We start from the raw sequence: 24,756 nt of genomic DNA on the forward strand, positions 1-24,756 counted from the left end.
TGTCGCAGAATGTTTTTCTTTGCTACGTTAGCATTTACTGTTGTACCTTCACCTGAGCTGGAAAAACAAATGTGTGTAGTGTCCCTAGATGGTAACTGGGTAGAGGCGTTGCTTGATTCAGGAAGTTTAGTTACCCTCGTGAAAGCTGGCTTAGTGAACCGCTTAAAGGTCCAGTAAATAACTATTAGGGTAACTTGCATACATGGGGATACCCAACACTATGTCACTGCTGAAGTGAATATAGAAACTTTTGTGGGTCAGCAGTTGTTAAAGCAGGACTGGTCCCTACCTTGGTGCATGGGGCCATAATATGGCTGTACGTGTGTCCTCTGAACGTTCTGACCCTTTACCTTTTGCTAGTTTGGCTGGGGAAGTGACAGATGGGGAGTCCAGTGAGGACCCTCTTGCTGGGAACAGAGACATAGTAGTTAGAGCTGAAAGTGTGCCTGACCTTGAGTTAAAGAAGGATCTGTTTGCGTCTGAACAGTTAAGGGATCCTACCTTAATAAAGGCTAGAGAGAATGTTACATTTATTAATGGGGAACCTGTGGTACCAGGTGACAGGATTACGTATCCGCACATGGCCATCTATAATGAGCTCTTGTACCAAATGGTCAAAAGGGGTGAGGATGTGGTGGAACAGCTGGTAGTTCCCCAGCCTTATAGGAGAACAGTGTTAGACTTAGCTCATAGTCACGTTACAGCAGGACATTTAGGAGCAGAAAAAAACACTGGGAGAGTTTTACAAAGGTTCTTTTGGCCAGGGGTTTATAAAGAGGTGTCTGAATATTGTTCTTCCTGTCCTGAATGCCAGTATCATGCCCCCAGACCCCATTTCAGGAACCCACTTGTTCCCATGCCTATTATAGAGGTCCCGTTTGACAGAATAGCCATGGATCTCATGGGTCCCTTGTTAAAGTCTGCTCTGGGTCATCAGTATATCCTGGTAATAATGGATTATGCCACTCGATATCCTGAGGCTATCCCTTTACGCAATATCACAACTAAGGCGATAGCTAGGGAGCTGGTGCAGGTTTTTAGTAGGTTGGGAATACCAAAAGAAATCTTGACTGACCAAGGTACCCCATTTATGTTGAGGATCATGAAAGAATTGTGCAAATTGTTTAAGGTCACTCACCTCAGGACATCCGTCTACCATCCCCAAACTGATGGGTTGGTAGAAAAGTTTAATAAAACATTAAAAAGTATGTTAAAAAAGGTTGTAGATAGAGATGGAAAAAACTGGGATTGTTTGTTGCCCTACTTGTTAATGGCCATCAGAGAAGTTCCTCAGTCCTCTACGGGGTAATCTACATTTGATTTATTGTATGGTAGACACCCCAGAGGGCTGTTGGACATTGCCAAAGAGACGTGGGAAGGACATCCCATTTTTTATAAAAGCATTATTGAACATGTAACACAAATGCAGGATAGGATTGCAGCCGTGGTACCTATTGTCAGAGAGCACATGGAACAGGCTCAAAGTGCTCAACAGAGGGTATATAACCAGAATGCCAGGGTACGGGAATTTGCTCCTGGAGATAGAGTTCTTGTTTTGGTACCCACTGTGGAAAGCAAGTTTTTAGCTAAATGGCAGGGACCATTTGAGATCAGGGAAAAAGTGAATGAGGTTAACTATAAAGTATACCAACCGGGAAAGAGAAAACCCGAACAAGTTTACCATGTTAACTTAATAAAACCCTGGAAGGATAGGTTGTCTCTGTCAGCTGAGCCTTGCCCTTCTGTGTCAGCACCTCCAACAGTAGTGGTGTCAGAGACACTATCAGCTGATCAGAACAACCAGGTTAAAGAGTTTCTCATCCAAAATAGGGAGATATTTTCAGAGCTGTCTGGCCGAATGGTCATAATAAAGCATGACATTGTCACAGAACCTGGGGTCAAGGTCAATTTAAAGCCATATAGTATTCCTGAAGCTCAGCGAGAAACTGTCTCTAAAGAAGTTTAAAAACATTTTAGAACTTGGAATTATAGAGGAGTCTAACAGTGAATGGTCCAGCCCAATAGTTCTAATCCCGAAACCAGACGGCAGCATACGCTTCTGTAATGATTTTAGTAAGCTAAATGCGGTGTCCAAATTTGATGCATACCCCATGCCCTGTGTGGATGAGCTTATAGAAAGGCAGGGAACAGCCAGGTTTCTCACCACGTTGGACCTGGCCAAAGGTTACTGGCAAATACCTTTAACTGATAGCGCAAAAGAAAAAACAGCTTTTTCGGTTCCGGAGGGGCTATACCAGTATAACGGACAATGGATAAGATTTTCAAGCCCCATAAAAAGTATGCAGCTGCCTATTTGGATGATGTGGTAGTTCACAGTCCGGACTGGGGGTTCCACTTGGTTAAAGTAAAAGCAGTGCTGGACTCAATCAGAGAGGCAGGGTTAACTGCTAACCCAAAGAAGTGCTGCCTAGCGATGGAGGAGGTGAAATACTTGGGCTTCACCATAGGTAGAGGTCTGATTAGACCCCAATTGAATAAAATTGACGCGATTCAAAACTGGCCTCCAGTGAATAAAAAACATGTAAAGGCTTTTTTGGGAATAACAGGGTACTATAGACGATTTATTCCTAATTTTGAGACCACAGCAGTGCCGTTGTCAGACCTTACCAAAGGGAAGCAGTGAAATATGGTGAAATGGAACCCTGATGCAGAAAAATCATTCCAAGTGTTAAAAGTGGCTTTATGTTCACAACCTGTAGTGATAACACCAGATTATTCAAAAGAATTTGTTGTACAGACGGATGCCTCAGAGGTAGGGATAGGGGCCGTGTCGTCCCAAAACAGAGATGGGGAGGAACTCCCTATAATTTAATTGAGTAGGAAACTCAATGAGCATGAAAGAAGGTATGCTATTGTGGAAAAGGAGGCTTTGGCCATTAAGTGGGCATTACATACAGTTCAAACTAGTGACAGATCATGCCCCTTTAAAATGCATGTATGTAAATAGGGGTCAGAATGCTTGTGTAACTGGGTGGTTTCTAGCATTGGAATATTTTAAGTTTACTGTTGAACGTAGGCCGGGTACACAATTGGCCAACGCAGAAGCGTTCTCCCGCATCTTCTGTTTAGGGGCTACAAGTGTTCTGGCCCCTAGGTCGAAACACGGGAGGGGGATATGTGACAGGAACACTGGAATAGTGTTTGAAGGCAGGTATGTTTGTCCCAGGTTCTTGTCCTACATGTTTTACAAAAAAGAAACTTCCAGGAAAATTTTTGTTTTGTTAGCAGCTTTTCAGTCTGTTGGAAAAGCTGGATAAGGGTCCTGGGAGAGAGAGAGGGGGCAAGTTCCAGCCATTGGGCCCAGTTCGGGTCTTTGGCCTCACAGAGGGCTAATCAGGGCTTCCAGCTGTGTAAGAGTGTTATAGGGCTGCTATCCTGATCAGTGTGTGCAGACTGCCTGGGGAGAAACTGCAGAATCTCTGTGAGGGAAACCTGTGTGAGCCACACAGTACTTACTGGAAAAACTCTTGTGTTTTGTTTAGAGACAGTCAGGTACATCTTGTGTATAGTTAGTGCCGGACAGGCAAGTCATTTTCTTTTGATGTTTATTTTTATTTTCTGCACCACAAAACTGGACTTATATGGTCTCTCAGCTGCTGCACACTGCAGTCTACCCCAGGAGATGGCGCCTGTTCCCCCTACAGTGTTACAATATACAGGTTGAGTATCCCTTATCCAAAATGCTTGGGACCGGAAGTATTTTGGATATCGGATTTTTCCGTATTTTGGAATAATTGCATACTATAATGAGATATCATGGTGATGGGACCCAAGTCTAAGCACAGAATGCATTTATGTTACATATACACCTTATACACACAGCCTGAAGGTCATTTTAGCCAATATTTTTAATAACTTTGTGCACTAAAAAAAGTGTGTGTACATTCACACCATTCATTAATGTTTCATATACACCTAATACACAAAGCCTGAAGGTCATTTAATACAATATTTTTAATAACGTTGTGTATTAAACAAAGTTTGTGTACATTGAGCCACAGAAAACAAAGATTTCACTATCTCACTCTCACTCAAAAAAGTCCGTATTTCGGAATATTCCGTATTTCGGAAAATTTGGATATGGGATATTCAACCTGTGTGTGTGTGTGTGTGTGTGCGTGTGTGTGTGTGTGTGTATGTGTATATATATATATATATATATATATATATATATATATATATATATATATATATAAATGCCAGTGGAAGAAACCGCACTCATTTCCTTATAGATGTCGGGTGCTGCAATCTCATATTGCAAACATAAATCCTCCTGTGTAAAGCACACCGTTTAAAGCAGCCTATCCACATAGAGACCAGCACACCAAATAGATGCAAAAAAGGGCTTATCAATACAGGACAATGCATCCATGAGCTGACCAGATAAGTTCCTTGGTTTTAAGCTGCCATCATGCATTTATCAACAATATTTTTTACCAACTGCTGCTATTTGGAACTTTATTGATGTACTGCTTAATTTTTCACTAAAGATACTTTTTTGCATCTATTTGGTGTGCTGGTCTCTATGTGGATAGGCTGCTTTAAACGGTGTGCTTTACACAGGAGGATATATATATATATATATATATATATATATATATATATATATATATATAATATATATATGTATATAAATATAAATACTCCCAGTCGGCGGCACTCACGGCTCCCTCAGCAGGGAATAAGAGACAGAGTCACGGAGCTGGTCAACGTTTCAATGTTAATGATACAACATTTTCGTCAGGACATAAGACACAATGTGAACAAAACATACCTATATACCCGTGAGGCCGTCCATGCCGCCTGTCGTCCGCCCGCTTCACGTCCATCAAAAAATGACGTCATAGTGCCGCGCCAGACGCGGCGTCACGGAGAGCCCCATCACACCTGTGAATGAAATCATTGTAATAATCCATTACCAAACATGAGTGTAATCGGCAATAAAAATCACGTGATAATGAAAGACTGTTTTAAAAAAAACTGTCAATGAAAATAACAGAACTATATGTATATGTATCACAAGTAGTAATGATATTAGAACTGAATAATGGTCTGCAATATATCTTATTAATGAAAAAACCATCAATATTTTATGACGAACCCTCAATATTTTATGATTTTATACATGTTATCACTCCTGCGCTGTTTAGACAAACAGCTATAAAGATAAAGGTATTTAATGAAACATGTAACATACTACAGTTAAAGGAAACAATGTAAGCCAGAGTGTTCGTTTAAACCTCTGGGTGTTAATGTGTCCAATAAAAAGATCCATCGGGCCTCCGCTTTCAAAAGAATTAACCCTCTGTCACCCCCACGTTTAAGTGGAGGGACGTGGTCAATAATCTGGTGTCTCAAAACCGCTAGAGAGTGGTTGGCATTTAAGAAATGTCGGGCGACCGGCTGGTCGCTCTTTCCAGTAGACAGGGCCGCTCTAATAGAGGCACGATGGCCTGCCATCCTTTCTTTAAATGTGCATTCGGTTTTGCCTATATAGTGCAAGCCGCAAGGGCAGCTTAACATATAAATGACAAACCTCGTGGAGCACGTTAATCTGTGCCTGATCTTATATCGTTTTCCCGTATAAGGGTGGCAAAAACTGTTGCCAACAATCATATGGCTGCAGGTGGTACAGCCGAGGCATTTAAAGCACCCAGCCTTCAAAGGATTTAAAAATGAAGAAGACAAAGGGTTAGATGTGGCACGAGACTGAAGGTAACTCAATATTGGTTTTCACCAAATGGTCTCGCAAGTTACGCCAACGTTTGTAGGCTGGCATTAAACGGGTGTTTGATAATGAACTTAATTGTTGATCGGATTGAATTATGGGCCAAAAGTGTTTGCTCGTCCGATTAATTTTCTTACTGAGGGTGTTGTGTTTATTAACCCAAATGAACCTATCTTGATTGGTTTTTTTCTTCTTTCCTGGCTCTAATAATTGTGAACGGGGTATGTTTAAAACACAAGATTTTAACGTGTTTAACTCATCTATATGATAACCTCGTTCAATAAATTTGGCAATCATGATATCAAGAGATGCCTCAACTTTAGATTCATCACTCACAATTCGTCTTACTCTCAACATCTGTGAGTAGGGAAGACCACTCAATAATGCTTTAGGATGATGACTGGAGGGAAGCAAGATATTGTTACGATCAGTCGGTTTGACAAACATATTAGTAGTGTTCTTGCCATCACAGATATTAATCTGTACATCTAGATAATTGACACTTTCTGAATCAATATTGTAGGTTAGCTTAATTGGAGTAGTAGATTGATTATGCGTATCAATGAGATTAGAAAGGGAATCACGTGTACCTGTCCATAGGACCAGTAGGTCATCTATGAACCTCAAATATAACAAAACATTTGAATGAATGGTTTCTTCTGAAAAGAATAATAAATCCTCCACCTGAAACATAAAACTGTTAGCAACAGAAGGGGAAACATTACTACCCATAGAACAACCTTGCAACTAGAGATAATATTGGTTATTGAATAAGAAATAATTGCGCTGTAAAGTAAATTTAAGTAATTCCATAAAGAGATCAATATCAGGACCTTTGTAAACAGGATTATTTGTGATCAAGGTCCTGACCGCCATTAACCCTTGTTCATGAGGTATCGAAGTGTAAAGATTGCTAACATCAATGGTGGCTAATAAGCAATTCTGAGGAACTTCAATGATCCTCCCCAATTGAATTAGTAAATCTGTTGTGTCCTTAAGACAAGATGCTTTAGCTTGGATACAGGGTTGGAGATGAAAGTCCAGAAAAATGGAAATACTCTGATAAAGGGAACCGCGTGCTGAAATGATAGGACGTGCTGGTGGATGACGGCTGTCTTTATGGATCTTTGGTATCGAATAAAGGACAGGAGTTACCGGAAATGGAGTGGTTAATGCTTCACATTCTTCCTTAGTTAATAAGCCTTCATTAGTTGCTCTCGCTAAGATCAGATCTAATTCTCGTTTATAGCGGGCTGTAGGGTCATGGTTAAGTTTCTGGTAGGTGGCAGTGTCCTTTAATTGACGATCCAATTCAGCCACCTCTCTCTTAATGCCACTTTGCCTCTTAATGTAGCTGTGAACGTACCCTTTGTCTTCTTCATTTTTAAATCCTTTGAAGGCTGGGTGCTTTAAATGCCTCGGCTGTACCACCTGCAGCCATATGATTGTTGGCAACAGTTTTTGCCACCCCTATACGGGAAAACGATATAAGATCAGGCACAGATTAACGTGCTCCACGAGGTTTGTCATTTATATGTTAAACTGCCCTTGCGGCTTGCACTATATAGGCAAAACCGAATGCACATTTAAAGAAAGGATGGCAGGCCATCGTGCCTCTATTAGAGCGGCCCTGTCTACTGGAAAGAGCGACCAGCCGGTCGCCCGACATTTCTTAAATGCCAACCACTCTCTAGCGGTTTTGAGACACCAGATTATTGACCACGTCCCTCCACTTAAACGTGGGGGTGACAGAGGGTTAATTCTTTTGAAAGCGGAGGCCCGATGGATCTTTTTATTGGACACATTAACACCCAGAGGTTTAAACGAACACTCTGGCTTACATTGTTTCCTTTAACTGTAGTATGTTACATGTTTCATTAAATACCTTTATCTTTATAGCTGTTTGTCTAAACAGCGCAGGAGTGATAACATGTATAAAATCATAAAATATTGAGGGTTCGTCATAAAATATTGATGGTTTTTTCATTAATAAGATATATTGCAGACCATTATTCAGTTCTAATATCATTACTACTTGTGATACATATACATATAGTTCTGTTATTTTCATTGACAGTTTTTTTAAAACAGTCTTTCATTATCACGTGATTTTTATTGCCGATTACACTCATGTTTGGTAATGGATTATTACAATGATTTCATTCACAGGTGTGATGGGGCTCTCCGTGACGCCGCGTCTGGCGCGGCACTATGACGTCATTTTTTGATGGACGTGAAGCGGGCGGACGACGGGCGGCATGGACGGCCTCACGGGTATATAGGTATGTTTTGTTCACATTGTGTCTTATGTCCTGACGAAAATGTTGTATCATTAACATTGAAACGTTGACCAGCTCCGTGACTCTGTCTCTTATTCCCTGCTGAGGGAGCCGTGAGTGCCGCCGACTGGGAGTATTATTGAAAGACATCCTGGCTGTGGATGGTATACGGAGGGCACCATCTTAGCTCTATATAATTAACATAACATCAATACAGATTATTTTAGGAATATGTAAAAAATAGCATCATTTCTGAATGTTATATTTTATCAACAGAGCCGTGTGGATTTTCTGCAACTTATGTTGGATTCTAGAATTGAAGATATCAGTGGATTGAAAAAGGAACAGAAAGGTATTGAGAATCCCAAAATTCTGATGACTTTGAATATGTATGTGATTGTCTGCCTTGCTCTGACTCTTAGCATAGAGCACTGTTTCCCAGCCACGGTCCTCAAAGCACACTAACAGTCCTGGTGTTAGTAATATCCAGGCTTGAACACAGGTGACTTAATTAGTACCTCAGTTATTTTGATTTAACCATCCGTGCTGAAGCCTGGATATCACTAAAACCTGCACTGTTGGTGTGCCTTGAGGACCGCGGTTGGGAATGCCTGGCATAGAGGGATACACAGGGCAGGTATGCTTCTGTCTGCTTATACTTCTTTTTATTACATATATGCCATACGGAAAAGTTTTGTTTTTTTCTGTGTTGGACTTATACCCGTGTCTACATGAGATGCTTACAGTTATGAGTGGGGCATGGTCTTGACCAGGGATGGCCTCACATTAAGGGGACTTGGCCTTGCAGGTAGGGGGCATGGCCTTGCAGGAAGCACCCGTTTACATCACTCCAGGGGTGTGCCCAGCATTCCAGGAGATACTGGGCTGCCCTCCTGAGACTCTTCCTGCACTGCCAGATCATTAGTGACAGGATATGGCTGCTGCATAGTAATGTCACAGTGCAGCACTGGACTCCCAGTAACTAAAGAGGAGGGTGACACCCAGGTGTGGTCCGCTCCCCCTTAGTGACGCCTCTGTTTGGGAGATATGCAGGTAACAGGTGTCAGCCACCCTGCCGGGCAGACAGCGAAGCAGCCATACGTTCATAGCTACATTAAGAGGCAAAGTGGCATTAAGAGAGAGGTGTGGCAGCGGGCACACACCACTGGGACTGGTACTCAGCTGTGGGGCAAGGAGAAACCTGGGAGCTGAGGACACTTCTACAGTTCTAGAAATGCACTTACTCTCTGGAACTGGTGTCAGTGTCTCTCCTGCCCAGTTACAGTAAGGCAGGCTGCAGCATATACTGGAAGCAGTGGCTTCAGAAGGGCTAGCAGTAAGAATCAACCTTATTGTTTTTGGCTGCTGCTGACATCCACCGCGCTCTACCGGTTGAATGCTTGCAGTGGAACAGTTGATTGTGATAGATGCTTTGGCCACCTCTGGTCTAGACCATCTAAATTATAATATGCTGTGTTAATATAGAACTGTGCAGCATGTATGAGGAACATGCTAGATCATTTAGTATTTGCCCTACATGGAATAAAAAAAGAATTTGCAGTTGTACATGGTAGTTTTAATAAAACCCATGTTAATATTACACGACTTAGGGCCTAATTCAGACCTTATCGCAGGAGAAAAATCTTTCTCTAATGGTCAAAACCATGTGCACTGCAGGTGTGGCAGATATAACATGTGCAGAGAGAGTTAGATTTGGGTGGATTATATTGGCCCTCATTCCGAGTTGTTCGCTCGCAAGGCGAATGTAGCAGAGTTACACACGCTAAGCCTACGCCTACTGGGAGTGAATCTTAGCTTCTTAATAGTGCGACCGATGTATTCGCAATATTGCGATCACAAACCTCGTAGCAGTTTTAGAGTAGCTTCAGACTTACTCTGCCTGTGCGATCATTTCAATGCTTGTCGTTCCTGGTTGACGTCATAAACACACCCAGCGTTCGCCCAGGCACTCCCACCGTTTCTCCGGCCACTCCTGCGTTTTTTCCGGAAACGGTAGCGTTTTCAGTCACACGCCCCTAAAACGCCGTGTTTCCGCCCAGTAACACCCATTTCCTGTCAATCACATTACGATCGCCGGAGCGATGAAAAAGCCGTGAGTAAAAATACTTTCTTCATAGCAAAATTACTTGGCGCAGTCGCAGTGCGAACATTGCGCATGCGCACTAAGCGGATTCTCACTGCGATGCGATGAAAAACACCGAGCGAACAACTCGGAATGAGGGCCATTGTTTCTGTGCAGGGTAAATACTGGATGCTTTAGTTTTACACTGCAATTTAGATTTCAGTTTGAACACACCCCACCCAATTCTAACTGTGGGGGTAATTCCAAGTTGATCGCAGTAGGAAATTTTTTAGCAGTTGGGCAAAACCATGTGCACTGCAGGGGGGGGCAGATATAACATGTGCAGAGAGAGATAGATTTGGGTGTGGTGAGTTCAATCTGCAATCTAAATTGCAGTGGAAAAATAAAGCAGCCAGTATTTACCCTGCACAGAAACAAAATAACCCACCCAAATCTAACTCTCTCTGCAAATGTTATATCTGGCCCCCCTGCAGTGCACATGGTTTTGCCCAACTGCTAAAAAAATATCCTGCTGCGATCAACTTGGAATTACCCCCTGTGTCTCCACATGTTATATCCGCTGCACCTGCAGTGCACATGGTTTTGCCCATAAGAGAAAAAATATGCTGCAGCGATAAGGTCTGAATTAGGCCCTTAATCTCTACAATCTAGATGTCCGTTTTATAGTAAGGTTTTGTGACATCAAATACCTCTTCAGGAAACTATTATAGTGGGTTTCTTGATTCAGAACATGTCTGTGTTTACCCTAACAGCTCTGACAGATACAGAAATAATGGCTCAGGCCATTATTTTTATACTGGCTGGTTTCGAGACAACAAGTGTGACATTAACCTACCTCTTTTATAACCTGGCAACCCACCCTGATGTTCAGCAGAGGCTACAGGAAGAAGTTGACTCTTTTCTTCCTGACAAGGTGAGAAGTATGCAGAATATCAGCTGTCTACTGACTGTAATTCATGATAAACGGATTAAATCTATTTTTCTCTAACGTCCTAGTGGATGCTGGGCCTTCCTTAAGGACCATGGGGAATAGCGGCTCCGCAGGAGACTGGGCACAAAGTAAAAGCTTTAGGACTACCTGGTGTGCACTGGCTCCTCCCCCTATGACCCTCCTCCAAGCCTCAGTTAAGATTTTGTGCCCGGCCGAGAAGGGTGCAATCTAGGTGGCTCTCCTGAGCTGCTTAGAAGTAAAAGTATATTTAGGTTTTTTATTTTCAGTGAGTCCTGTTGGCAACAGGCTCACTGCAACGTGGGACTAAGGGGAGAAGAAGCGAACTCACCTGCGTGCAGGATGGATTGGGCTTCTTGGCTACTGGACATTAGCTCCAGAGGGACGATCACAGGTTCAGCCTGGATGGGTCCCGGAGCCGCGCCGCCGGCCCCCTTACAGATGCTGAAGAACGAAGAGGTCCGGTGAAATCGGCGGCAGAAGACGTTCCGGTCTTCAGGATAAGGTAGCGCACAGCACCGCAGCTGTGCGCCATTGCTCTCAGCACACTTCACACTCCGGTCACTGAGGGTGCAGGGCGCTGGGGGGGAGCGCCCTGGGACGCAATAAAACATGAAATACCTTATGTGGCAAAAAAGAAATACATCACATATAGCTCCTAGGCTATATGGATGTATTTTATCCCCTGCCATTTTTCCAGAAAAAGCGGGAGAAGACGCCGCCGAGAAGGGGGCGGAGCCTATTCTCCTCAGCACACCAGCGCCATTTTCCCTCACAGCTCCGCTGGAAGGACAGCTCCCTGACTCTCCCCTGCAGTACACTACGTTAACAGGGTGGAAACAAGAGAGGGGGGGCACTATTGGCAGCTAATATAAACAGCAGCTATAAAAGGGAGAAACACTTATATAAGGTTATCCCTGTATATATATAGCGCTCTGGTGTGTGCTGGCAAACTCTCCCTCTGTCCCCCCAAAGGGCTAGTGGGGTCCTGTCCTCTATCAGAGCATTCCCTGTGTGTGTGCTGGGTGTCGGTACGATTGTGTCGACATGTATGAAGAGGAAAATGAGGTGGAATCAGAGCAATTGCCTGTGTTAGTGATGTCACCCCCTAGGGAGTCGACACCTGACTGGATGGTCGTGTTTAAAGCATTGCGTGATAGTGTTAGTAAGTTGCAAAAAAACTGTCGACGACATGAGACAGCCGGCAAATCAATTAGTGCCGGTCCAGGCGTCTCAGGCACCGTCAGGGGCGCTAAAACGCCCGCTACCTCAGGTGGTCGACACAGACCCAGACACGGATACTGAGTCCAGTGTCGACGGTGAGGAAACGAACGTAATGTCCAGTAGGGCCACACATTACATGATCACGGCTATGAGGGAGGTTTTACACATTTCTCTATCGTCCTAAGTGGATGCTGGGGTTCCTGAAAGGACCATGGGGAATAGCGGCTCCGCAGGAGACAGGGCACAAAAGTAAAGCTTTTACAGGTCAGGTGGTGTGTACTGGCTCCTCCCCCTATGACCCTCCTCCAGACTCCAGTTAGATTTTTGTGCCCGGCCGAGAAGGGTGCAATTCTAGGTGGCTCTCATAAAGAGCTGCTTAGAGAGTTTAGCTTAGGTTTTTTTTTTTTATTTTACAGTGATTCCTGCTGGCAACAGGATCACTGCAACGAGGGACAGAGGGGAGAAGAAGTGAACTCACCTGCGTGCAGGATGGATTGGCTTCTTGGCTACTGGACATGAAGCTCCAGAGGGACGATCACAGGTACAGCCTGGATGGTCACCGGAGCCACGCCGCCGGCCCCCTCACAGATGCTGAAGCAAGAAGAGGTCCAGAATCGGCGGCTGAAGACTCCTGCAGTCTTCTTAAGGTAGCGCACAGCACTGCAGCTGTGCGCCATTTTCCTCTCAGCACACTTCACACGGCAGTCACTGAGGGTGCAGGGCGCTGGGGGGAGGGGGGCGCCCTGGGAGGCAAATGAAAACCTTTAAAAAGGCTAAAAATACCTCACATATAGCCCCAGAGGCTATATGGAGATATTTACCCCTGCCTAAATGTACTAAATAGCGGGAGACGAGCCCGCCGGAAAAGGGGCGGGGCCTATCTCCTCAGCACACGGCGCCATTTTCTGTCACAGCTCCGCTGGTCAGGAAGGCTCCCAGGTCTCTCCCCTGCACTGCACTACAGAAACAGGGTATAACAGAGAGGGGGGGCAAAATAAATGGCAATATATCAATATAAAAGCAGCTATAAGGGAGCACTTAATCATAAGGCTATCTCTGTCATATATAGCGCTTTTTGGTGTGTGCTGGCAGACTCTCCCTCTGTCTCCCCAAAGGGCTAGTGGGTCCTGTCTTCGTATAGAGCATTCCCTGTGTGTCTGCTGTGTGTCGGTACGTGTGTGTCGACATGTATGAGGACGTTATTGGTGTGGAGGCGGAGCAATTGCCAAATATGAGGATGTCACCTCCTAGGGGGTCGACACCAGAATGGATGCCTTTATTTGTGGAATTACGGGATAGCGTCAACTCGCTTAAGCAGTCGTTTGCCGACATGAGGCGGCCGGACACTCAATTAGTGCCTGTCCAGGCGCCTCAAACACCGTCAGGGGCTGTAAAACGCCCCTTGCCTCAGTCGGTCGACACAGACCCAGACACAGGCACTGATTCCGGTGGTGAAGGTGACGAATCAACCGTATTTTCCAGTAAAGCCACACGTTATATGATTTTGGCAATAAAGGAGATGTTACATTTAGCTGATACTACAGGTACCACTAAACAGGGTATTATGTGGGGTGTGAAAAAACTACCAGTAGTTTTTACCGAATCAGAAGAATTAAATGACGTGTGTGATGAAGCGTGGGGTGCCCCGATAAAAAACTGCTAATTTCAAAGAAGTTATTGGCTTTATACCCTTTCCCGCCAGAGGTTAGGGAGCGCTGGGAAACACCTCCTAGGGTGGACAAAGCGCTAACACGCTTATCAAAACAAGTGGCGTTACCCTCTCCTGAGACGGCCGCACTTAAAGATCCATCAGATAGGAGGATGGAAAATATCCAAAAAGGTATATACACACATGCAGGTGTTATACTACGACCAGCTATTGCGACTGCCTGGATGTGCAGTGCTGGGGTAGTTTGGTCAGAGTCCCTGATCGAAAATATTGATACCCTGGACGGGGACAATATTTTACTGTCGTTAGAACAAATAAAGGATGCATTTCTTTATATGCGTGATGCACAGAGAGATATCTGCACACTGGCATCACGGGTAAGTGCTATGTCCATTTCGGCCAGAAGAGCTTTATGGACACGACAGTGGACAGGCGATGCGTAGAGGAGTTATTTGGGGTCGGTCTATCGGATTTGGTGGCCACGGCTACGGCCGGGAAATCCACCTTTCTACCTCAAGTCACTCCCCAACAGAAAAAGGCACCGACTTTTCAACCGCAGCCTTTTCGTTCCTTTAAAAATAAGAGAGCAAAGGGCTATTCATATCTGCCACGAGGCAGAGGACGAGGGAAGAGACAGCAACAGGCAGCTCCTTCCCAGGAACAGAAGCCCTCCCCGGCTTCTACAAAAGCCTCAGCATGACGCTGGGGCTTCGCAAGCGGACTTGGGGGCGGTAGGCGGTCGTCTCAAAAATTACAGCGCGCAGTGGGCTCACTCGCAGGTAAATCCCTGGATCCTGCAGATAATATCTCAGGGGTACAGGTTGAAATTAGAGACAGAGCCACCTCGCCGTTTCCTGAAGTCGGCTTTACCAACGTCCCCCTCAGAAAGGGAGACGGTTTTGGAAGCCATTCACAAGCTGTATTCTCAGCAGGTGATAGTCAAGGTACCTCTTCTACAACAAGGGAAGGGGTATTATTCCACTCTTTTTGTGGTACCGAAGCCGGATGGCTCGGTAAGGCCTATTCTAAATCTGAAGTCCTTGAACCTGTACATAAAGAAGTTCAAGTTCAAGATGGAGTCACTCAGAGCAGTGATAGCGAACCTGGAAGAAGGGGACTTTATGGTATCCTTGGACATCAAGGATGCGTATCTCCACGTTCCAATTACCCCTCACACCAGGGGTACCTCAGGTTCGTTGTACAAAACTGTCACTATCAGTTTCAGACGCTGCCGTTTGGTTTGTCCACGGCACCTCGGGTCTTTACAAAGGTAATGGCCGAGATAATATTTCTTCTTCGAAGAAAAGGCGTATTAATTATCCCATACTTGGACGATCTCCTAATAAGGGCAAGGTCCAGAGAACAGCTAGAGATGGGTTTAGCACTATCTCAAGAGGTGCTAAAGCAGCACGGATGGATTCTGAATATTCCAAAATCCCAATTAATGCCGACAACTCGTCTGCTGTTCCTGGGGATGATTCTGGACACAGTTCAGAAAAAGGTTTTTCTTCCCGAAGAAAAAGCCAAGGAGTTATCTGACCTGGTCAGGAACCTCCTAAAACCAGGAAAGGTGTCTGTACATCAATGCACAAGAGTCCTGGGAAAAAATGGTAGCTTCTTACGAAGCAATCCCTTTCGGCAGATTCCATGCAAAGGGATCTGTTGGACAAATGGTCAGGGTCGCATCTTCAGATGCACCTGCGGATAACCCTGTCGCCGAGGACAAGGGTATCCCTTCTGTGGTGGTTGCAGGAGGCTCATCTATTGGAGGGCCGCAGATTCGGCATGCAGGATTGGATCCTGGTGACCACGGATGCCAGCCTGAGAGGCTGGGGAGCAGTCACACAGGGAAGAAATTTCCAGGGAGTGTGGTCGAGCCTGAAAAAGTCTCTTCACATAAGCATTCTGGGACTAAGAGCAATCTACAATGCTCTAAGCCAGGCGGAACCTCTGCTTCAAGGAAGACCGGTGTTGATCCAGTCGGACAACATCACGGCAGTCGCCCATGTAAACAGACAGGGCGGCACAAGAAACAGAATGGCAGAAGCTGCCAGGATCCTTCGCTGGGCGGAGAATCACGTGATAGCACTGTCAGCAGTATTCATCCCGGGCGTGGATAACTGGGAAGCAGACTTCCTCAGCAGACACGACCTTCACCCGGGAGAGTGGGTACTTCATCCAGAAGTTTTCCACATGCTATTAAACCGTTGGGTAAAACCAATGGTGGACATGATGGCGTCTCGCCTCAACAAGACACTGGACAGTTATTGCGCCAGGTCAAGAGATCCGCAGGCAATAGCTGTGGACGCGTTGGTAACACCTTGGGTGTACCAGTCCGTATATGTGTTTCCTCCTCTGCCTCTCATACCAAAGGTATTGAGGATTATACGGCAAAGAGGAGTAAGACTAGTGGCTCCGGATTGGCCAAGAAGGACTTGGTACCCGGAACTTCAAGAGATGGTCACGGACGATCCGTGGCCTCTACTTCTGAGAAGGGACCTGCTTCAGCAGGGTCCTTGTCTTTTTCAAGACTTACCGCGGCTGCGTTTGACGGCATGGCGTTTGAATGCCAGATCCTAAAAGGAAAAGGCATTCCAGAAGAAGTCATTCCTACCTTGATAAAGGCAAGGAAGGAAGTCACCGCGAAGCATTATCGCCGTATTTGGCGAAAATATGTTGCGTGGTGCGAGCAGCGGAGTGCTCCGATGGAGGAATTTCAACTGGGTCGTTTTCCTACATTTCCTGCAATCAGGATTGTCTATGGGTCTCAAATTGGGATCTATTAAGGTTCAAATTTCGGCCCTATCAATATTCTTCCAAAAAGAATTGGCCTCAGTCCCTGAGGTCCAGATTTTTATCAAAGGAGTACTGCATATACAGCCTCCTGTGGTGCCTAAGGTGGCACCGTGGGATCTAAATGTAGTTTTAGATTTCCTCAAATCCAATTGGTTTGAACCACTAAAGAATGTGGATTTGAAATATCTCACATGGAAAGTGACTATGTTACTGGCCCTGGCTTCGGCCGGGAGAGTATCTGAACTGGCGGCTTTGTTTTATAAAAGCCCTTATTTAATTTTCCATTCGACATAGGGCAGAGCTGCGGACGCGTCCGCATTTTCTCCCTAAGGTGGTATCAGCGTTTCACCTGAACCAGCCTATTGTAGTGCCTGCGGCTACAGACGACTTGAAGGACTCCAAGTTGTTGGACGTTGTCAGAGCTTTAAAAATATACATTTAAAGGACGGCTGGAGTCAGAAAATCTGACTCGCTGTTTATACTGTATGCACCCAACAAGTTGGGTGCACCTGCTTCTAAGCAGTCGATTGCTCGTTGGATTTGTAACAAAATTCAACTTGTACATTCTGTGGCAGGCCTGCCACAGCCTAAATCTGTTAAGGCCCATTCCGCAAGGAAGGTGGGCTCATCTTGGGCGGCTGCCCGAGGGATCTCGGCATTACAACTCTGCCGAGCAGCTACGTGGTCAGGGGAGAACACGTTTGTAAATTTTTACAAATTTGATACCCTGGCAAAGGAGGACCTGGAGTTCTCTCATTCGGTGCTGCAGAGTCATCCGCACTCTCCCGCCCGTTTGGGAGCTTTGGTATAATCCCCATGGTCCTTTCAGGAACCCCAGCATCCACTTAGGACGATAGAGAAAATAAGAATTTACTTACCGATAATTCTATTTCTCGGAGTCCGTAGTGGATGCTGGGCGCCCATCCCAAGTGCGGATTATCTGCAATACTTGTACATAGTTATTGTTAACTAATTCGGGTTATTGTTTAGGAAGCCATCTTTCAGAGGCTCCTCTGTTATCATACTGTTAACTGGGTTTAGATCACAAGTTGTACGGTGTGATTGGTGTGGCTGGTATGAGTCTTACCCGGGATTCAAAATCCTCCCTTATTGTGTACGCTCGTCCGGGCACAGTACCTAACTGGAGTCTGGAGGAGGGTCATAGGGGGAGGAGCCAGTACACACCACCTGACCTGTAAAAGCTTTACTTTTGTGCCCTGTCTCCTGCGGAGCCGCTATTCCCCATGGTCCTTTCAGGAACCCCAGCATCCACTACGGACTCCGAGAAATAGAATTATCGGTAAGTAAATTCTTATTTTCTGACACTACAAGTACCACAAAAAGGGGTATTATGTGGGGAGTGAAAAAGCTGCCTGTGGTTTTTCCTGAGTCAGATGAATTAAATGAGGTGTGTGATAAAGCGTGGGTTTCCCCCGATAAGAAACTGCTAATTTCTAATAAATTATTAGCACTATATCCTTTCCCGCCAGAAGTTAGGGCGCGTTGGGAAACCCCCCCTAGGGTAGATAAAGCGCTCACACGCTTATCAAAACAAGTGGCGTTGCCGTCTCCAGATACGGCCGCCCTCAAGGAACCAGCTGATAGAAGGCTGGAAAATGTCCTAAAAAGTATATACACACATACTGGTGTTATACTACGACCTGCGATTGCCTCAGCCTGGATGTGTAGTGCTGGGGTGGCTTGGTCAGAATCCCTGACTGAAAATATTGATACCCTGGATAGGGACACTATATTATTAACTTTAGAGCATTTAAAGGATGCTTTACTATATATACGAGATGCACAGAGGGATATTTGCACCCTGGCATCAAGAGTAAGTGCGATGTCCATTTCAGCCAGGAGAGCTTTATGGACACGACAGTGGTCAGGCGATGCGGATTCAAAACGACATATGGAAGTATTGCCGTATAAAGGGGAGGAGTTATTTGGGGTTGGTCTATCGGACCTGGTGGCCACTGCAACTGCTGGAAAATCCACCTTTTTACCTCATGTCGCCTCTCAACAGAAAAAGACAGTCTTTTCAAAATCAGTCCTTTCGTTCCCATAAGGGCAGGCGGGCAAAAGGCCACTCCTTTTTGCCCAGGGGCAGAGAAAGAGGGAAAAAGCTGCATCAGGCAGCCCCTTCCCAGGAGCAGAAGCCCGGTCCCGCTGCTACAAAAGCTTCAGCATGACGCTGGGGCTTTACAAGCGGACTCAGGCACGGTGGGGGCCCGTCTCAAAAATTTCAGCGCGCAGTGGGCTCACTCGCAAGTGGACCCTTGGATTCTGCAGGTAGTATCTCAGGGTTACAAATTAGAATTCGAGACATCTCCCCCTCGCCGGTTCCTAAAGTCTGCATTACCAACGTCTCCCTCCGACAGGGAGGCAGTATTGGAAGCCATTCACAAGCTGTATTCCCAGCAGGTGATAATCAAGGTACCCCTCCTGCAACAAGGAAAGGGGTATTATTCCACACTGTTTGTGGTACCGAAGCCGGACGGCTCGGTGAGACCAATTTTAAATCTGAAATCCTTGAACACTTATGTAAAAAGGTTCAAGTTCAAGATGGAGTCACTCAGAGCAGTGATAGCGAACCTGGAGGAAGGGGACTATATGGTATCTCTGGACATCAAAGATGCTTACCTTCATGTCCCAATTTTCCCTTCTCATCAAGGGTACCTCAGGTTTGTGGTACATGACTGTCATTATCAGTTTCAGACGCTGCCGTTTGGATTGTCCACGGCACCCTGGGTCTTTACCAAGGTAATGGCCGAGATGATGATTCTCCTTCGAAAAGAAGGCGTCTTAATTATCCCTTACTTGGACGATCTCCTGATAAGGGCAAGGTCAAAAGAACAGTTAGAAGTCGGAGTAGCACTATCTCAGGTAGTGCTACGTCAGCACAGGTGGATTCTAAATATCCCAAAATCACAGCTGATTCCAACAACACGTTTACTGTTCCTAGGGATGATTCTGGACACAGTCCAGAAAAAGGTGTTTCTCCCGGAGGAGAAGGCCAGGGAGTTATCCGAGCTAGTCCGGAACCTCCTAAAACCAGGCCAAGTGTCAGTGCATCAGTGCACGAGAGTCCTGGGAAAGATGGTAGCGTCGTACGACGCGATTCCATTCGGAAGATTCCATGCAAGAATTTTTCAGTGGGATCTGCTGGACAAATGGTCCGGATCGCATCTTCAGATGCATCAGCGGATAACCCTATCTCCAAGGACAAGGGTGTCTCTCCTGTGGTGGTTACAGAGTGCTCATCTTCTAGAGGGCCGCAGATTCGGCATTCAGGATTGGATGCTGGTGACCACGGATGCCAGCCTGAGAGGTTGGGGAGCAGTCACACAGGGAAGAAATTTCCAGGGCTTGTGGTCAAGCATGGAAACGTCTCTGCACATAAATATCCTGGAACTAAGGGCAATTTACAATGCCCTGTGTCAAGCAATGCCTCTGCTTCAGGGTCAACCGGTATTGATCCAGTCGGACAACATCACGGCGGTCGCCCACGTAAACAGACAGGGCGGCACAAGAAGCAGGAGGGCAATGGCAGAAGCTGCAAGGATTCTCCGCTGGGCGGAAAATCATGTGATAGCACTGTCAGCAGTGTTCATTCCGGGAGTGGACAACTGGGAAGCAGACTTCCTCAGCAGACACGACCTCCACCCGGGGGAGTGGGGACTTCATCCAGAAGTCTTCCAAGTGATTGTAAACCGTTGGGAAAAACCAAAGGTGGACATGATGGCGTCCCGCCTCAACAAAAAACTAGACAGGTATTGCGCCAGGTCAAGGGACCCTCAGGCAATAGCGGTGGACGCTCTGGTAACACTGTGGGTGTACCAGTCGGTATATGTGTTCCCTCCTCTGCCTCTCATACCCAAGGTACTGAGAATCATAAGAAGGAGAGGAGTAAGAACTATACTAGTGGCTCCGGATTGGCCAAGAAGATCTTGGTACCCGGAACTGCAAGGGATGCTCACGGAGGAACCGTGGCCTCTACCTCTAAGAAAAGACCTGCTTCAGCAGGGTCCTTGTCTGTTCCAAGACTTACCGCGGCTGCGTTTGACGGCATGGCGGTTGAACGCCGGATCCTGAAGGAAAAAGGCATTCCAGATGAAGTCATCCCTACCCTGATCAAAGCCAGGAAGGATGTGACGGCAAAACATTATCACCGTATTTGGCAAAAATATGTTGCGTGGTGTGAGGCCAAGAAGGCCCCTACAGAGGAATTTCAACTGGGTCGATTCCTGCATTTCCTGCAAGCAGGATTGTCTATGGGCCTAAAATTGGGATCCATTAAGGTTCAGATTTCGGCCCTGTCGATCTTCTTCCAGAAAGAACTGGCTTCAGTGCCTGAAGTACAGACGTTCGTCAAGGGGGTACTGCATATACAGCCTCCTTTTGTGCCTCCAGTGGCACCTTGGGATCTCAATGTAGTTTTGGGGTTCCTAAAATCACATTGGTTTGAACCACTCACCACTGTGGACTTAAAATATCTCACATGGAAAGTGGTAATGCTGTTAGCCCTGGCTTCAGCCAGGCGTGTCTCAGAATTGGCGGCTTTATCTTATAAAAGCCCTTACCTAATTTTTCATTCAGACAGGGCAGAGTTGAGGACTCGTCCTCAATTTCTACCTAAGGTGGTTTCAGCGTTTCACATGAACCAGCCTATTGTGGTGCCTGCGGCTACTAGGGACTTGGAGGACTCCAAGTTGCTGGACGTAGTCAGGGCCCTAAAAATATATGTTTCCAGGACGGCTGGAGTCAGGAAATCTGACTCGCTGTTTATCCTGTATGCACCCAACAAGTTGGGTGCTCCTGCGTCTAAGCAGACGATTGCTCGCTGGATTTGTAGTACAATTCAGCTTACGCATTCTGTGGCAGGCCTGCCACAGCCAAAATCTGTTAAAGCCCATTCCACAAGGAAAGTGGGCTCATCTTGGGCGGCTGCCCGAGGGGTCTCGGCTTTACAACTTTGCCGAGCAGCTACTTGGTCAGGGGCAAACACGTTTGCTAAATTTTACAAATTTGATACCCTGGCTGAGGAGGACCTGGAGTTCTCTCATTCGGTGCTGCAGAGTCATCCGCACTCTCCCGCCCGTTTGGGAGCTTTGGTATAATCCCCATGGTCCTTAAGGAAGTCCCAGCATCCACTAGGACGTTAGAGAAAATAAGAATTTACTTACCGATAATTCTATTTCTCGTAGTCCGTAGTGGATGCTGGGCGCCCGTCCCAAGTGCGGATGGTCTGCAATACTTGTATATAGTTATTGTTACAAAAAAATCGGGTTGTTTATAGTTGTGAGCCATCTTTTCGAGAGGCTCCTTTGTTATCATACGGTTAACTGGGTTCAGATCACAGGTTGTACGGTGTGATTGGTGTGGCTGGTATGAGTCTTACCCGGGATTCATGAATCCTTCCTTATTGTGTACGCTCGTCCGGGCACAGTATCCTAACTGAGGCTTGGAGGAGGGTCATAGGGGGAGGAGCCAGTGCACACCAGGTAGTCCTAAAGCTTTTACTTTGTGCCCAGTCTCCTGCGGAGCCGCTATTCCCCATGGTCCTTAAGGAAGGCCCAGCATCCACTACGGACTACGAGAAATAGAATTATCGGTAAGTAAATTCTTATTTTTAGAAGCCCTTATAAAACCTGTTGATAAGCAGGTTAATTATATATATATATATATATATATATATACATATACATACATACATACATACATACATACATACATACATACATACATACATGTAACTACCATACCCAGGCATGGGGTGCACACCTGAACTCACCACCCTGGCCTGAAAATATGCTTCCACGTTTAACGCTGCCCTGCCAACTAACTTATTGGCTTTTAAAGGGGAGACAGTCACCAACACAGCTTCTAACTTACCACAAAGGAAGCAGCTGACACAGGTTTAAAGTATATGAGCTTAGGAGGGGTGCATGAGAAAGCTATGATCACAGAAAGGTTAATTAAAAATTAACCAAATATATACATATACAGGAAATTACCGCACTCACCATACCCAGGAGTGGGGTGCACACCTGCACTCACCACCCCCAGGCTGGGACGTGGTGGCCTGTGACCACATTGCTTAAATAATATTATACGAGAGCCCAGCACTAACCTTAAGGGCCCTACAGACTTAAAGATTATCTGTCCAATCTGGCTGATTGGAAAGAAAATCCTTCAATGTCTGGGAGCAACTGACAATTGACTATTTGCACTCAAAGTCCATTTTTGTCTGTAAAACAGACACAAATGGACTTTGAGACAAATTGGTTATGTTTGTTAAATTAAATGGTTGATTGTCATTTGCTCCCAGTCATTGCCAATCAGCCAGATTGGAAAAATAATCTTTAAGTGTGTAGGGCCCTTAAGTAAGCTCACTCAATTCAATACATCAGTACACAAATAATGGGGTTTTAGTTCATGGATTGTACAATGCATTTAAGCTTGCAGCACCTGGAAGCATATTTGCAATTTGACTCTGATGTGATAGCATTGACCAGGTGTTTAAAAGTCTAGGTGATAGAGTAGGACTTGCCATGAGATGGGGTCCCTTGATGTTGGCCTGCAAGCTTAAATGCATCGTACAGTTCATGAACTAAAACCCCATTGTTTGTATATGTACTGATATATTGAAGTGAGTGAGTTTACCAAGGTGAGTGCTGGGTTCTCAGGGTGTGTATATGTATGTATGTATGTGTATATATATGTATGTATATGTGTGTGTATATGTATGTATGTATATATATATATATATATATATATATATATATATATATATATACATACGTATGTATGTATGTATGTATATATATATATATATATATATATATATATATATATATATATATATATATATATAAATAATATATTAGTACCTTGCTGCCCCGGCATTCCAGTATCCGCTGGGGGATATGTCCTGCTCTGGTGCCTTCCTCCGTGGAGGGCTTTGGTAAGGCCCCCCAAAATATTTCAATCACAGAAAAGGCGGCACTCAGAGACTGTCATAAAATCTTGTAATGGTGCAAAAAAGATTTCTTTTTTGCACCATTACAAGATTTTATGACAGTCTGAGTGCCGCCTTTTCTGTGATTGATAGATACATATATATATATATATATATATATATAAAGAATGGATTTAACACTAGAGAAATATTTGACAAGCTTAGCACACACAAGTAGATGTCTGAGTCCTATTTTATTGGAAAAAGCACTTTATACACTAATCCAGTAGTTCTCTAACAGTGTGTCTAGGCACCCTGGGGTGCTTCATGACACTTGCAGGGGTGCTTGGATTGCTGGTCCAGGACCAATTTAAGTTATTTAGGTCGATGTAATAGGCAAAACCAGTGCTGGTGGCTGCCAATCATAAAATATGTGGACAAACAGAAACAAATCTTGTCCCTCACCACACAACTGACTCTAAAAGGATGACATATAAACACAATTTACTTAATGTAATATTTATCTTAAAATTTCTCAAACATTTGGCCCAATGATGCCATGAAAAAAGTTATGTTGCTCTAGGGTGCCGTGATTCCAAAAAGTTTGGGAACCGCTGCACTAAAGGGTAAATTCACTAAGGTGGAAGTTTTTTAGACCTGGTGATGTTGCCCATAGCAACCAATCAGATTATATCTATATCTATTATCTTCTAGAAACAGATAAATGTTAAGTAGAATCTGCCTGGTTGCTATGAGCAACATCGCCAGTTCTAAAAAAACTCCCACCTTAGTAAATTTACCCAAGTGAATTATATTAATGGTCCATGTAGATATGTGATAAATGTTTTTTAATTTTTTTAAACAATTGACATATAAGCAGCCATACAATGCACATGGCCATTGACAGATTAATAACTCACATGTCATTCTATTGAGGAGAAAAATAGAAAACACAAATTTACATTCTGGGAGAGGGGGAAATAAGATAAGTGAAGTGGTAAAGGAGATTCCTAATCATTACTCTT

At 45.0% G+C, this 24,756-nt stretch overlaps 1 protein-coding gene across 1 annotated transcript in view; it reads left to right on the forward strand.

Annotated features, from left to right (window-relative positions):
* The window catches only part of LOC134909715 (cytochrome P450 3A9-like), a 78,400-nt gene that overhangs the window by 46,801 nt on the left and 6,843 nt on the right, over positions 1-24,756 (forward strand). The window contains exons 9-10 of the mRNA XM_063916909.1: positions 8,305-8,380; positions 10,885-11,045. Coding sequence (XP_063772979.1) covers positions 8,305-8,380; positions 10,885-11,045 — 237 coding nt within the window. The remainder of the gene's footprint in view (positions 1-8,304; positions 8,381-10,884; positions 11,046-24,756) is intronic.

Source organism: Pseudophryne corroboree, chromosome 4, assembly GCF_028390025.1.
Source record: "Pseudophryne corroboree isolate aPseCor3 chromosome 4, aPseCor3.hap2, whole genome shotgun sequence".
Classification (NCBI taxonomy): Eukaryota; Metazoa; Chordata; class Amphibia; order Anura; family Myobatrachidae; genus Pseudophryne; species Pseudophryne corroboree.